This window comes from Vulpes lagopus, chromosome 6, assembly GCF_018345385.1.
Source record: "Vulpes lagopus strain Blue_001 chromosome 6, ASM1834538v1, whole genome shotgun sequence".
NCBI classification, from domain to species: domain Eukaryota; kingdom Metazoa; phylum Chordata; class Mammalia; order Carnivora; family Canidae; genus Vulpes; species Vulpes lagopus.
This window is the reverse complement of record NC_054829.1, coordinates 20,103,411-20,115,446: the sequence shown is the minus strand read 5'-3', so window position 1 is coordinate 20,115,446 and position 12,036 is coordinate 20,103,411. Positions and strand designations below refer to the sequence as shown.

Here is a 12,036-nt window from a genome sequence, read left to right as displayed (position 1 = left end):
TTCTATACACTAACAATGAGACTGAAGAAAGAGAAATTAAGGAGTCAATCCCATTTACAATTGCACCCAAAAGCATAAGATACCTAGGAATAAACCTAACCAAAGAGGTAAAAGGTCTATACCCTAAAAACTATAGAACACTTCTGAAAGAAATTGAGGAAGACACAAAGAGATGGAAAAATATTCCATGCTCATGGATTGGCAGAATTAATATTGTAAAAATGTCAATGTTACCCAGGGCAATTGACACGTTTAATGCAATCCCTATCAAAATACCATGGACTTTCTTCAGAGAGTTAGAACAAATTATTTTAAGATTTGTGTGGAATCAGAAAAGACCCCGAATAGCCAGGGGAATTTTAAAAAAGAAAACCATAGCTGGGGGCATCACAATGCCAGATTTCAGGTTGTACTACAAAGCTGTGGTCATCAAGACAGTGTGGTACTGGCACAAAAACAGACACATAGATCAATGGAACAGAATAGAGAACCCAGAAGTGGATCCTGGAATGTATGGTCATCTAATATTCGATAAAGGAGGAAAGACTATCCATTGGAAGAAAGACAGTCTCTTCAATAAATGGTGCTGGGAAAATTGGACATCCACATGCAGAAGAATGAAACTGGACCACTCTCTTTCACCATACACAAAGATAAACTCAAAATGGATGAAAGATCTAAATGTGAGACAAGAGTCCATCAAAATCATAGAAGAGAACACAGGCAACACCCTCTTTGAACTCGGCCACAGTAACTTCTTGCAAGATACATCCACAAAGGCAAAAGAAACAAAAGCAAAAATGAACTATTGGGACTTCATCAAGATAAGAAGCTTTTGCACAGCAAAGGATACAGTCAACAAAACTAAAAGACAACCTACAGAATGGGAGAAGATATTTGCAAATGACATATCAGATAAAGGGCTAGTTTCCAAAATCTATAAAGAACTTATTAAACTCAACACCAAAGAAACAAACAATCCAATCATGAAATGGGCAAAAGACATGAAGAGAAATCTCACAGAGGAAGACATGGACATGGCCAACATGCACATGAGACAATGCTCTGCATCACTTGCCATCAGGGAAATACAAATCAAAACCACAATGAGATACCACCTCACACCAGTGAGAATGGGGAAAATTAACAAGGCAGGAAACAACAAATGTTGGAGAGGATGCGGAGAAAAGGGAACCCTCTTACACTGTTGGTGGGAATGTGAACTGGTGCAGCCACTCTGGAAAACTGTGTGGAGGTTCCTCAAAGAGTTAAAAATAGACCTGCCCTACGACCCAGCAATTGCACTGTTGGGGATTTACCCCAAAGATTCAGATGCAATGAAACGTCGGGACACCTGCACCCCGATGTTTCTATCAGCAATGGCCACAATAGCCAAACTGTGGAAGGAGCCTCGGTGTCCATCGAAAGATGAATGGATAAAGAAGATGTGGTCTATGTATACAATGGAATATTACTCAGCAATTAGAAACGACAAATACCCACCATTTGCTTCAACGTGGATGGAACTGGAGGGTATTATGCTGAGTGAAATAAGTCAATCAGAGAAGGACAAACATTATATGTTCTCATTCATTTGGGGAATATGAATAATAGTGAAAGGGAATATAAAGGAAGGGAAAAGAAATGTTGGGAAATATCAGGAAGGGAGACAGAACATAAAGACTCCTAACTTGGGGAAATGAACTAGGGGTGGTGGAAGGGGAGGAGGGCAGGTGTTGGAGGGGAATGGGTGACGGGCACTGAGGTGGACACTTGACGGGATGAGCACTGGGTGTTTTTCTGTATGTTGGTAAATTGAACACCAATAAAAATTAATTTAAAAAAAAAAGAAAAGAGAAAATAAACTAGGACAAATCCAACCTAATGGATGCCCCCCCCCAAAAAAATAGCAAAAGGAAAAAGGGAAAGAAAGAAAAGAAAACCAATAAAGATCAGAGCATGTATCAATGAAATAGAGCATGGAAAAAACAATATAGAATCTATGGACAAAAAGCTGCTTCTTTGAGAACATTAATGTTTTAAATTATTGGCATAAATATGTCCATAATATTCTCTTGTCATCCTCTTCATAGCTGTATACTATGTTCTAATGTTAACTCTCTCATACCTGAAATGGGTCCTGTGTGTCTTTTTTTCTTTCATTTCTTGTTAGCACACCTAGAGCTTCTATTTGGATGAGGATGGGACATCAGAAAGAGACAGGCAATAAATGAGTAAACTAAGCAATAACAATAACCAGTGATAAGTGGTTTGGTGACAATGAAATGAGGTGATATGATGGGGGGAGTCACTAGACAGGATTTTCAGAAGACACCTTTCTGAGGCAGGGATATTTAAAGCAAGATTTGAGTAATGTGAAGATCTAAGGGTAGATTGTTCCAGCATAGATTTCCAGAGACAACAAATCCTAGAGGTTAAAATATATATATAATATATATAATAAAATCTTGTTCCAGGTCCAGCAACGTGATGGTAGGGACTGGCTGGACCTTGAATGGTTGAAATCCGCAAACTTTAGCCTCCAGGTCAAATTCTGCCCCATGCCTGTTTTGGTACAGCCTATATAAGCTAAGAATGGCTTTTATATTTGTAGAGGCTTGTGCAAAAAAAAATAAAGAGAGAGAGAGAGAGAGAGAGGAAGGAGGAGACAACGTGACAAAAATCCTATGTGGCCCACAAAGCCTGAAAATATTTACTATATGGTTCTTTACAGAAAAAGTTTACCAGCCTCAACCGTAGGGCCTTACTAGTTAGGTTAAAGAGTTTACATACATTTTCTCCTAAAAAAAAAAAAAAAGGAAATAATTTTTTTAAAAAAAGGAGTATTCCTTTGTATGGGTGTATCACTGTCATCCATTACATAGTCAATGGAATTTGGGCTTGTTTCCATTTGGGGGTGATCATTAATAAAAGCCTATATACATTTTATACACATATACAATATGTGTATATATCCCCTTAACCTAGAGTCTAAGATCTAGAGCATTCCCATAATCCCTATGAGTTCTTTCCTGTCTTTTTTCTGATCAAGGTCTAATCGTTATTCGGATTTCCATCTCTCGTCCCTGTCCCAGAAGAGCATATAAACGGAATCACGCAGTATGTGAGGAGCTGAGCCTCTCTTTACTCCAAGGAGAATTAGTAAGCAACCAAAGACCTCGAAGAGGAAAATTGGGACAATCTGATTTACTCTTTTAAAGATTTTTATTTATTTATTTATTTATTTACTTACTCATTCATGAAAGACAAGAGGGGTGGGGCGGGGGCAGAGACACAGGCAGAGGGAGAAGCAGGCTCCATGCAGGGAGCCCAAGTAGGACTCGATCCCGGGTCTCCAGGATCAGGCCCTGGGCTGAACCGCTGAGCCACCCGGGGATCCCCCCTGGTTTATTCTTTTAAGTTATCTTTTTGGCTACTGCGCGAAGATTGATAAGTGGATGATAGTGTGCCATGCCATCCTCGGGGTGGGGGGGCGAGGTGGGGGCAGAATGTGGCTCAGTAAAACTCCCGGCCCACCAGACCAGAATGGACGTGGGACCAGTCCCGACGTGGGACTCGATTCCCGGTCCCCAGGATCAGGCCCTGGGCTGAAGGCGGCGCTAAGCGGCTGAGCCACCCGGGCTGCGGGGCAAGCGGGGTTGGGCGTCGCGGTCAAGCGCCGAGGCGTCCTGCAGTTCGCGGCTCGGCCCAGCAGGTGGCCCCAGAGCGCAGCTCCCGAGTCCGAGGCTGCCCCGCGAGCCCCGCAGGGTGTCTGTGCCGGCGGCGGCTGGCGCCCCGCGCCCCGGGTGCACGCTGAGGTCCGCGGGCGACGAGGAGCGGCCCGGGTGCACGCTGAGGTCCGCGGCCGCACTCCGGCTGGCCCGCCTCCCGCCTCCAGCCCCACTTCTGAGGCTTCTGAGGCCGGGAGAAGCTGCAGTTCTGCAGGACCCCCCCCCCCCCCCCCGCCCCCCGTCCGCCCCGGGACAGCCCAGCCGCGGGGACTTGCTCCGTCTGCCGTGCGTGCAGGTGGTCGGGGCCACGGGAGGAGGCGGATCGCTGGGTCCGAACTAGGCTCTGCAGGGCAGTCCTGGCAGGAGCGCGCGGGGCAGGTTGCAAAGCAGAAGGGACAGCCCGGACTGGCGTTGAGGCTCAGGGAACCGACGGAGCGGGCTGCGCGGCTGGGGCACGGAGCGTGAAGCAGTTAGGCTTGTTTGGGCGGAGAGTTGCCCAGGGAAACCGAACACTCAAGAGCCACTTCTTTGCGCTCTCCAGCCTGCTCTTGGGTGCTGGAGTCAGAGCCCCGGCGAGCGCGCTCCCCCCTCCCACGCTCCCTCTGCCCTTCAGTCTGCGGGAACCAGGCGCAGAGGGGCCCAGACCACCGTGGAGGATGAAGAAATAGCCTCGGGACCCTTGGAAGATGAGGCCGCCGCCCCTGCTGCAGCTGGCGCTGCTTCTCGCCCTGCCCAGGAGCCTGGGGGGGAAGGGGTGTCCTTCTCCCCGCTGTGAGTGCCACCAGGAGGATGACTTCAGGGTCACCTGCAAGGATATCCACCGCATCCCCACCCTACCGCCCAGCACGCAGACTCTGTGAGTACCTGGGGGAGGAGAGGGTAGGATCCAGAGGCAAGGGCAGCCGCAAAGGTGGACAGAAGTGCACCAAACGAGCTTGAGAGTAGGCCAAAGGGGTGTGTGTGTGTGTGTGTGTGTGTGTAATGAGTAAAAACTGAATTTCCCAAATTTCAGATTGCTGACACCCCTGTTACTCCTAACACAGGAAAAGGTAACAAAACTTTGGTACAGTTGAAAGTGAGAGTTGTCCTTCCTCAAGAGCTGCTGTTCTTCACGTTGCCTAGGCCCAGCTGAATCTGGCCTTCACTTCAGGTATTAATCACATTAATAGCAACTCAAGAATTGACCTCTAAGGCAGGGCCCTGCCTTTCTTTTTCTTTCTTCTTTTTTTTTTTTTAAGATTTTGTTTATTATTTATTTATTCATGGGAGACAGAGACAGAGAGAGAGAGACAGAGACACAGGCAGAAGGAGAAGCAGGTTCCATGCAGGGAGCCCCCGACGTGGGACTCCATCCCAGGTCCCCAAGATCAGGCCCTGGGCTGAAGGCAGCTAAACCGCTGAGCCACCCCGGCTGCCCGGGCCCTGCCTTTCAACTCTGAATTCCTCACACCCAGCACAAGGCCTGGAACTAGGTTAGTGCTCAAGCCAAAGCCTGTTGAATGAATAAATGAACACATGACTATGCTAGTCTCAGATTGTCCATTGTGTGATGAGGAGAAAAAAATGCCAGAGACATATCACTTCTTCAGAGGCTGCTTGAAAGGGGACAAAACTTCAAGTCATGGAAGGGAGATGTGGCTCTGACCGTGGAAGGGAATGTGGAGTCATCCTGTGTATGGTTCCACCAAATGTTGAGGAGAAAGGATAGTATTGGAGGCAGAGCAATGAGGGCAATGGATGAGGAGGGAGGAAACCTGCATTGTCTTCATCCCTCTCTCATCAACTGTGAAATCAGGTGAGATAATTTATTTGGGAGGACCCAGGATTCCTTCTGGGTGAAAGAGAGGATTCAAACAGGTGCATTCTGATGTCTGTGATGCAAGTCAGGGGATCCACTGAATCACAAAGAGGAAGAACTGGATAAAGACAGTAGTGGGGAGAATGTGACCCTGAAATTAATGGGGGGGGGCAGAGGAGGGATGGTGTTCTGAGGAATGAATTTATTCTGAGATATGGAAGAGAAATTGATGAAAAGCATGAGTCAAATGGCATGCTAATTTAGACAGTGGCCACAGACACCTGCAATAGTGGCAAAGTGACTTTCAAATCTTTGGCGGGGAGGGGGGGCAGTGGAACTCTTTTGACAAAGGAAAGCTTATGAGAGAAGTCAAGTATGTAAAGCTAGCAATTATGTTGTGCTTATTGCTGTCCCCAGCACCTTACACGAACTCACCCACTGACTCCTCACAAAATCCAGCTGAGTAGATAATTTTACGATTCCCATTCTATAGGTGGGGAAACTGAGGCACAAAAAGTGAGGCAATTTGTTCAATGTCATGCAGTTTGTAAGTTGTGGTGCCAACATTTGAAATAGCACAGAGCTGCATTCTGAAACACTCTGTTCCAGATGAAAGCAAATCTCACCCAGCATTTCCCCAGTATGGTCAGAAGAAAGAAAGAAAAGAAAAGAAAGAGAAGGAGGAGAGAAAATATGTAGAAACTAAGAAAAGGAGGTTGGGGGAGGAAGGAAAACACCAGAAAGGCGGAGGGAAGGAAAAAAAAGGATGGGAGGAAGGGAGGGAGGACAAGAAGACTATATCTAGGGTATAGGGGGCATTTCCTGCTGAAATAAACCAGATCTTTGTCATTAAAAACCTGTTCTGAGTAGTAACCACTTTCTGAAACTCGATGCTGTGTAACCACTGCCTAGCTGTTTTACAAATTATTATGGTGCTGAGAGCATTTTTTCCTAAGCCTTATCTTCTATCCATGTATTATGGTGCTGAAAGGTAAACATATTATCCCTTTCTGCATTACTCATACACTTGCCTCGTGGTCTGGTAGATGGATGGGAGAGAGCTGCACTGTTTGCGGTTCTCACTGAAACAGTGGTTCTGAATCTTCTTCTCCACTCTCCCTCACCAAGGGAGTATGATTCACTCTTATTACACCAGTGGTTCTGAGTGTAGGAAGTAAGGGAGAACTGCTATCCCTATTCTCCAGTGGAACATTCTAGAATCTTTGATATGCAGTTAGTTTAAAAAAATTCCTCTGAGAATTACTGATTTAAAGGAAATTAAATGAAGCCAGTAGAATAAAACTAAAAATTTAAATGTTGGCATATAATTGTAGATCATATTACCTCAATACCAAGGGTAGCAAGATGGACCCATTACTCTCATTCAGAGAATTGCCATTTGTTACCTGTGTGCACAAGAGGACCATCCCTTCTCTGAATGAGGAGGATGGAGTTTGACAGTCTTTCTGGATTTATGTGGATTCTTCTTCAAGAACGTGCTGCCTTGTTTTGTCTTGTCCTTTGACCTACCTGATTTCAGGTTCATGATAGTGACAATCACTACTTCCACCCCCTCCAACTCCTTCCAACTCCCGTGGAATGGTGGTTTGTCCATCACACACTTGTGTTCCTTCAGAAATGTTTCTAAAGGAGCTGTTGAGGCTATTCTTGTTTTCAGGTTCTGAATTTTGCTTTCACTGTTTGTGTTCTGCATCCATGGTTCTAACTGATGGACCAGCCCAGTGTTTTCTAAACTGAAGGTATTCACTCACCATCTTCAGCATTTTTGCCCTATCTGTGCTCCACCTGTGCATTACTCACTCGGTATCTTTTAGCAACTCACTTCTTTAATGGAAATAAACTTATTTAGAAAGCTTATATCATGACTATAAATGGGAAATTAGCATGACTTGCTATAAAAAGGAGGTAATCCAGAAAGCTAAATACATTGGAAACACAAATGTAATTATATTCTAGCTCAAGACTATTGCCTGTGAATGCTCTAAGCCTGAGGCTGACTTTTTTGTTAAAAGGAAAGAATGATAAGTGTTAGAGAAATATTAAAGAGATACCAACTCAACATGCTGTCCTTGATGGTATCAGAAAAATTGAAAACCATAGAAAAAGGAATCACTTTTTCATTGTGATTCAATATTATTTAATGCCATGTGGGTATTCCACCTAAAGCAATCTCATGCCATACCTGTTTTCCATGCTTAGGGAAATGTGGATTTATCCCATATTTCACAACTGTTTTAGTCACAATCAGGTTCATAACCTGAATAACATTTGATTTCCAACCTAAAGAAAAGCTTTAGCATCCACATGCTTGCCAAACACACCCCAATATTTTGTGCCTTACAAGGATGGCATCACTTCATGCTTCTAGACTCCATGATTTATTCCCTTTTTATTCTGTGTGTGTATGACTCAAGGTTTTTGATGGAAGGTAACAGGAAACCCAGTCTGTCTAGCTTAAGGAGGGAATAAATGTTCTGAAACAATAACATGTAATTTACAGAATCATTGTAGATTCAGGCTTTCAAAGTAAGCCAAGGCCCAGGGAAGGCAGGCAGTTGGAGCCAAAGCCAACCATCTGGTTGGAACAATTCCATAGACAACACTACAACCACAGCCACTGGACATCTGTGGTGATGGGCACCTCGTTCTGTAGCTGCTGTCTGTGTGCAGCCATCAGTAATTTCTCAACTGTTCCTGCCACTTTTTTTTTTATTGGTGTTCAAATGCCAACATATAGACTAACACCCAGTGCTCATCCCATCAAGTGCCCCCCTCAGTGCCCATCACCCAGTCACCCCCATCCCCTGCTCACCTCCCTTTCTCCCACCCCTTGTTTGTTTCCCAGAGTTTGTTCCTGCCACTTTGAATCACCAGCCAGAAAGTGATATCCATGATGGGAACATCTGTCTGCCATAGGTTACTTGCTGTGTCCTAGCTGCTAGGGGGGAGTAGGAGGAGGAAGGTCCCTTCTCTTTTACTTTTGGTGTCGATAGTGGAACCAGTAAAGAACTGGGTCTTTCTATGATAGCGCACACACACACAATGGGGAATTTCCCACAAAAGAGGGGCTATATCCCCTCAAGATTGCTCATCACTTCCTTCATCCTGCAAATATTTACAAGTATTGGCTATGTTCCAGGCACTGTGCTGATGCTCTAGATTTGGTGGGGAATGACATCAACATGTCCCTGTCCTCAGGGATCTTACCATCTAGTGTGGAAGCTATTAATCAAATAATCACATAAATATATCATTCTGTAAATATGTTGAGATTATACTTGGTAGGGATGGGAGTGGGGACGAACTTAAACTTGGGTTCAGGGTAGGTTTTGAGCTACATTCTGAAGCAGTAGAATTTGGGCAGAAGGAGTTTCAGGTGTGGAGGTGGAGGGCAAGAAAATGGTGCTCCAGAGGATGGAACTGCTCATTTGAAGAGTGTTGAAGAATTCTAACCTGAATAGTGAAAGAGTTCGATTTATTCACTTAGAAAAAAGATACTGATGATCAACAAAATATGTTACCACTTTCTTTGTAACACAATACAGGTCAAGGTGAATTCTTATGTCAGTGGAGCCAGCCTTTAAGCCAAAAAAAAAAAAAAAAAAAAGACTTATTGAGTAATGACTGGTTTTAAAGACAAACATTTGATTCATTAAAGTAATAAATGTAACGACTAGTTCTTTTTTGAGTTTTCCATGTGTTTACTATTTTATTTATGAATTTATAAATTAATTAATTATAATAATTACCTCAAGGAAGATTTTACAATTTAATATTTTAATAAATTAGTTACTAAAAAATAGCACAAGTACAAATTTAATATATTTTCTTTTAAAGCCTTTGAATATGCTTTCCAAGTACTCAGAAAGTTCTAGAAAATCTATTAAATTAAGCATTATAAGTGCCAGGAATCCTAAGTATTTTAGAATCCCAGTGCTATTTATAGGGGCAGGAGAGTAAAGTGCACTCTTTCTGAAGTGAGATCATCTTGGTTGAATGCCTTGCTCTACCATTTCCTAGCCATGGTTTTGGGAATATAGAACAGGGAAAATATTTTTCCTTTTATTCTTCTAAATCCTGGTAACAACAACAACAACAAAAAGATTAACAACAGAAAATCATACAATTTATTTAACATAAGTTTTGTGCGACATGGAATGAGGACACAAAGGTCCTTATAAGGAAATGAAGACCCAAGGAAGTGACTAAACTTGAATTTTTAAAAAGATTTTATTTATTTATTCATGAGGGACATACAGAGAGAGGCAGAGACATAGAGGGATAAGCAGGCTCCCTGCGGGGAGTCTGATGCGGGACTGGGTCCCAGGACCCCAGGATCATGACTTGAGCCAAAAGCAGATGCTCAACTGCTGAGCCACCCAGGCATCCCTCAACCTGAATGTTTTTACATCAGGTTGATAAAGAGTGGGAAGTCATGGAACAATGTGATAGGACAAGAAGAGGGGATGAGCTAAGTGTAGAAAACTGGGAGACACAATAAGTTCAGACCCTTCAAATTCCTATTATCTCCTTTTGTCTTTGAGATAAAGATGCTCCTTTCCTCTGGGTATAGAGAAGACACCCCTCATGTGAGGACCTTCCTCTAGAGCAAGGTCCTGTCTGCACCTGCTAGTTCCCAGTTCCCCCAGCTTGAAATATTCAGTATGCCAAGGTGTCCTGTTTTGAAGCAGTATGTTCTGAACCCCATCAGGAATATTACCTACTTGCTCTGTACTTCAGTTTCTTCATCTGTAAAATAAGGATAATTATAATACCTGCCTCATTCAATTGCTAGGGGGTATAAATGAGTTAATGGTGTTAAAAGATAATTTTCACAGAAAAGTAAAATCATGATTCTCCTACAGCGATAAATTGAACACATCAAAGATTTTATTTAACTTTATATATTTATTTAACTCTAAAATATTTATTTAATTCTAAACCCTACAGTGTTTTAGTTTCCTAAGGCTGCCATAACAAAGTACCACAACTGAGTGGCTTAAAGCACCAGAATTTTATTCTCTCACAGTTTTGGAAGCTTAAAGTCTGAAATCAAGATGCTGACAAGGCTATGCCACCCTGACATGTTTGAGGAAAGAATCCTTCCTTGTCACTTCTTAGCTTCTGATGACTGATTGCCATCCTTGGTTTTCCTTGGCTTGTAGTGGCAGGACTCCAGTCTCTGTCTCTTTATTTGCATGGCCTTCTCTGTGTGTCTGTGTCTCTGTGTGTCCTCCCCTCTCCTTACAAGGATACCAGTCATTGGGTGTAGGGCACACCCTAATGGAGGATGACTTCTACATAACTAATTATACCTACAAAGACGCTATTTCCGAATAAGGTCATATTCTGAGGTCCAGGTGGATGTGAATGGGGGGAGGGGGGACACTATTCAACTCACTACAGTGAAGAAATTGTAAAATGTTGCAATTATGTTTAAAAAGAATCTACAAAATGAAAAATTATAGATGAGGAATATTGAAGTGAATGTGCTAATGGAGGCAAAAGTGACTTCTTTCATAGCCAGGGGATGGGGTAGAGTCACTTGAAGCTCTACCAGACAGGACAGAATTTGCCATGTCTACAGACAAAATTCTTTTGCATTGCTATCAATTATCTACAATCTATAGAACTGTAAAATAACTCCCATAGAATCAGATTCAGAATCTTGAAAGAATACGCTCTAGTCAATGGAGAATTTTTCACTGAAGCATAATTTTTTCCCCTAGGTTACATACAAAATGCCTAAAATGGTTACCAGCTTCCAGTAAACACTTTACAAATAAATTCAGTAAAACATAATTTCCTTTTCAACTTAAATCACAGGTCGAAATAAATTAGTCAGTTATACATTTTAAATTGAAATTGCATGGCCAATCTATTAGATATTCCAGTAGGCCAAGTTTAAATAACACAAATACTGAAAATATCAAATATATATTGACTGTTCTGAGGTTTTTTTAAAAAAGATTTATTTATTTTAGAGAGAGGGAAGGGCAGAGAGAGAATCTCCAGCAGACTCCCTGCTGAGCACAGAGCCTAACTCAGAGCAACATCTCACCATCTTGAGATCATGAGCTGAGCTGAAATCAAGAGTGAGATGCTTAATTGACTGAGCTACCCAGCACCCTACTGACTTTTCCTAAACTCAGTGCAAATTAATACTATGGGTCCGATTTAGATTTTCATTTCCATTTTTAATTCTAAATTTTTCCAACCTAAAAGATCTTTATTCATTGAGCAAGCTGGGCTCTCCCCCACCGCTTATGAACTGCAGTTCTTGACGGTACCATCCACTGGCCTCCTAGGTTCCTTATAGTTAGGGTTTCCCTATCTAAAAGGAGCTTCCTCTTATACCTGTTATCCAGGTGTAATTAATAGCTTTCTTCACTCCCAAAGCTGTCTCAAATTGGAGAATAAATTACTAATAAGTCTTACAAATAGACCATTGAGTCCAGAGGCCCATGGGACATGTTGGAACATTCT

The 12,036-nt window shown here is 42.8% G+C and overlaps 1 protein-coding gene across 4 annotated transcripts in view; it reads left to right on the top strand.

The window, feature by feature from the left end:
- The first annotated feature begins 3,506 nt into the window (after positions 1–3,506).
- Positions 3,507–12,036, top strand: part of TSHR (thyroid stimulating hormone receptor) — a 151,899-nt gene continuing 143,369 nt past the window's right edge. For all 4 annotated transcript variants that reach the window (XM_041757665.1, XM_041757663.1, XM_041757664.1 and 1 more), the window contains exon 1: positions 3,507–4,587. In XM_041757665.1, the coding sequence (XP_041613599.1) occupies positions 4,418–4,587 (170 nt within the window). In that variant the 5' untranslated portion in view covers positions 3,507–4,417. The remainder of the gene's footprint in view (positions 4,588–12,036) is intronic.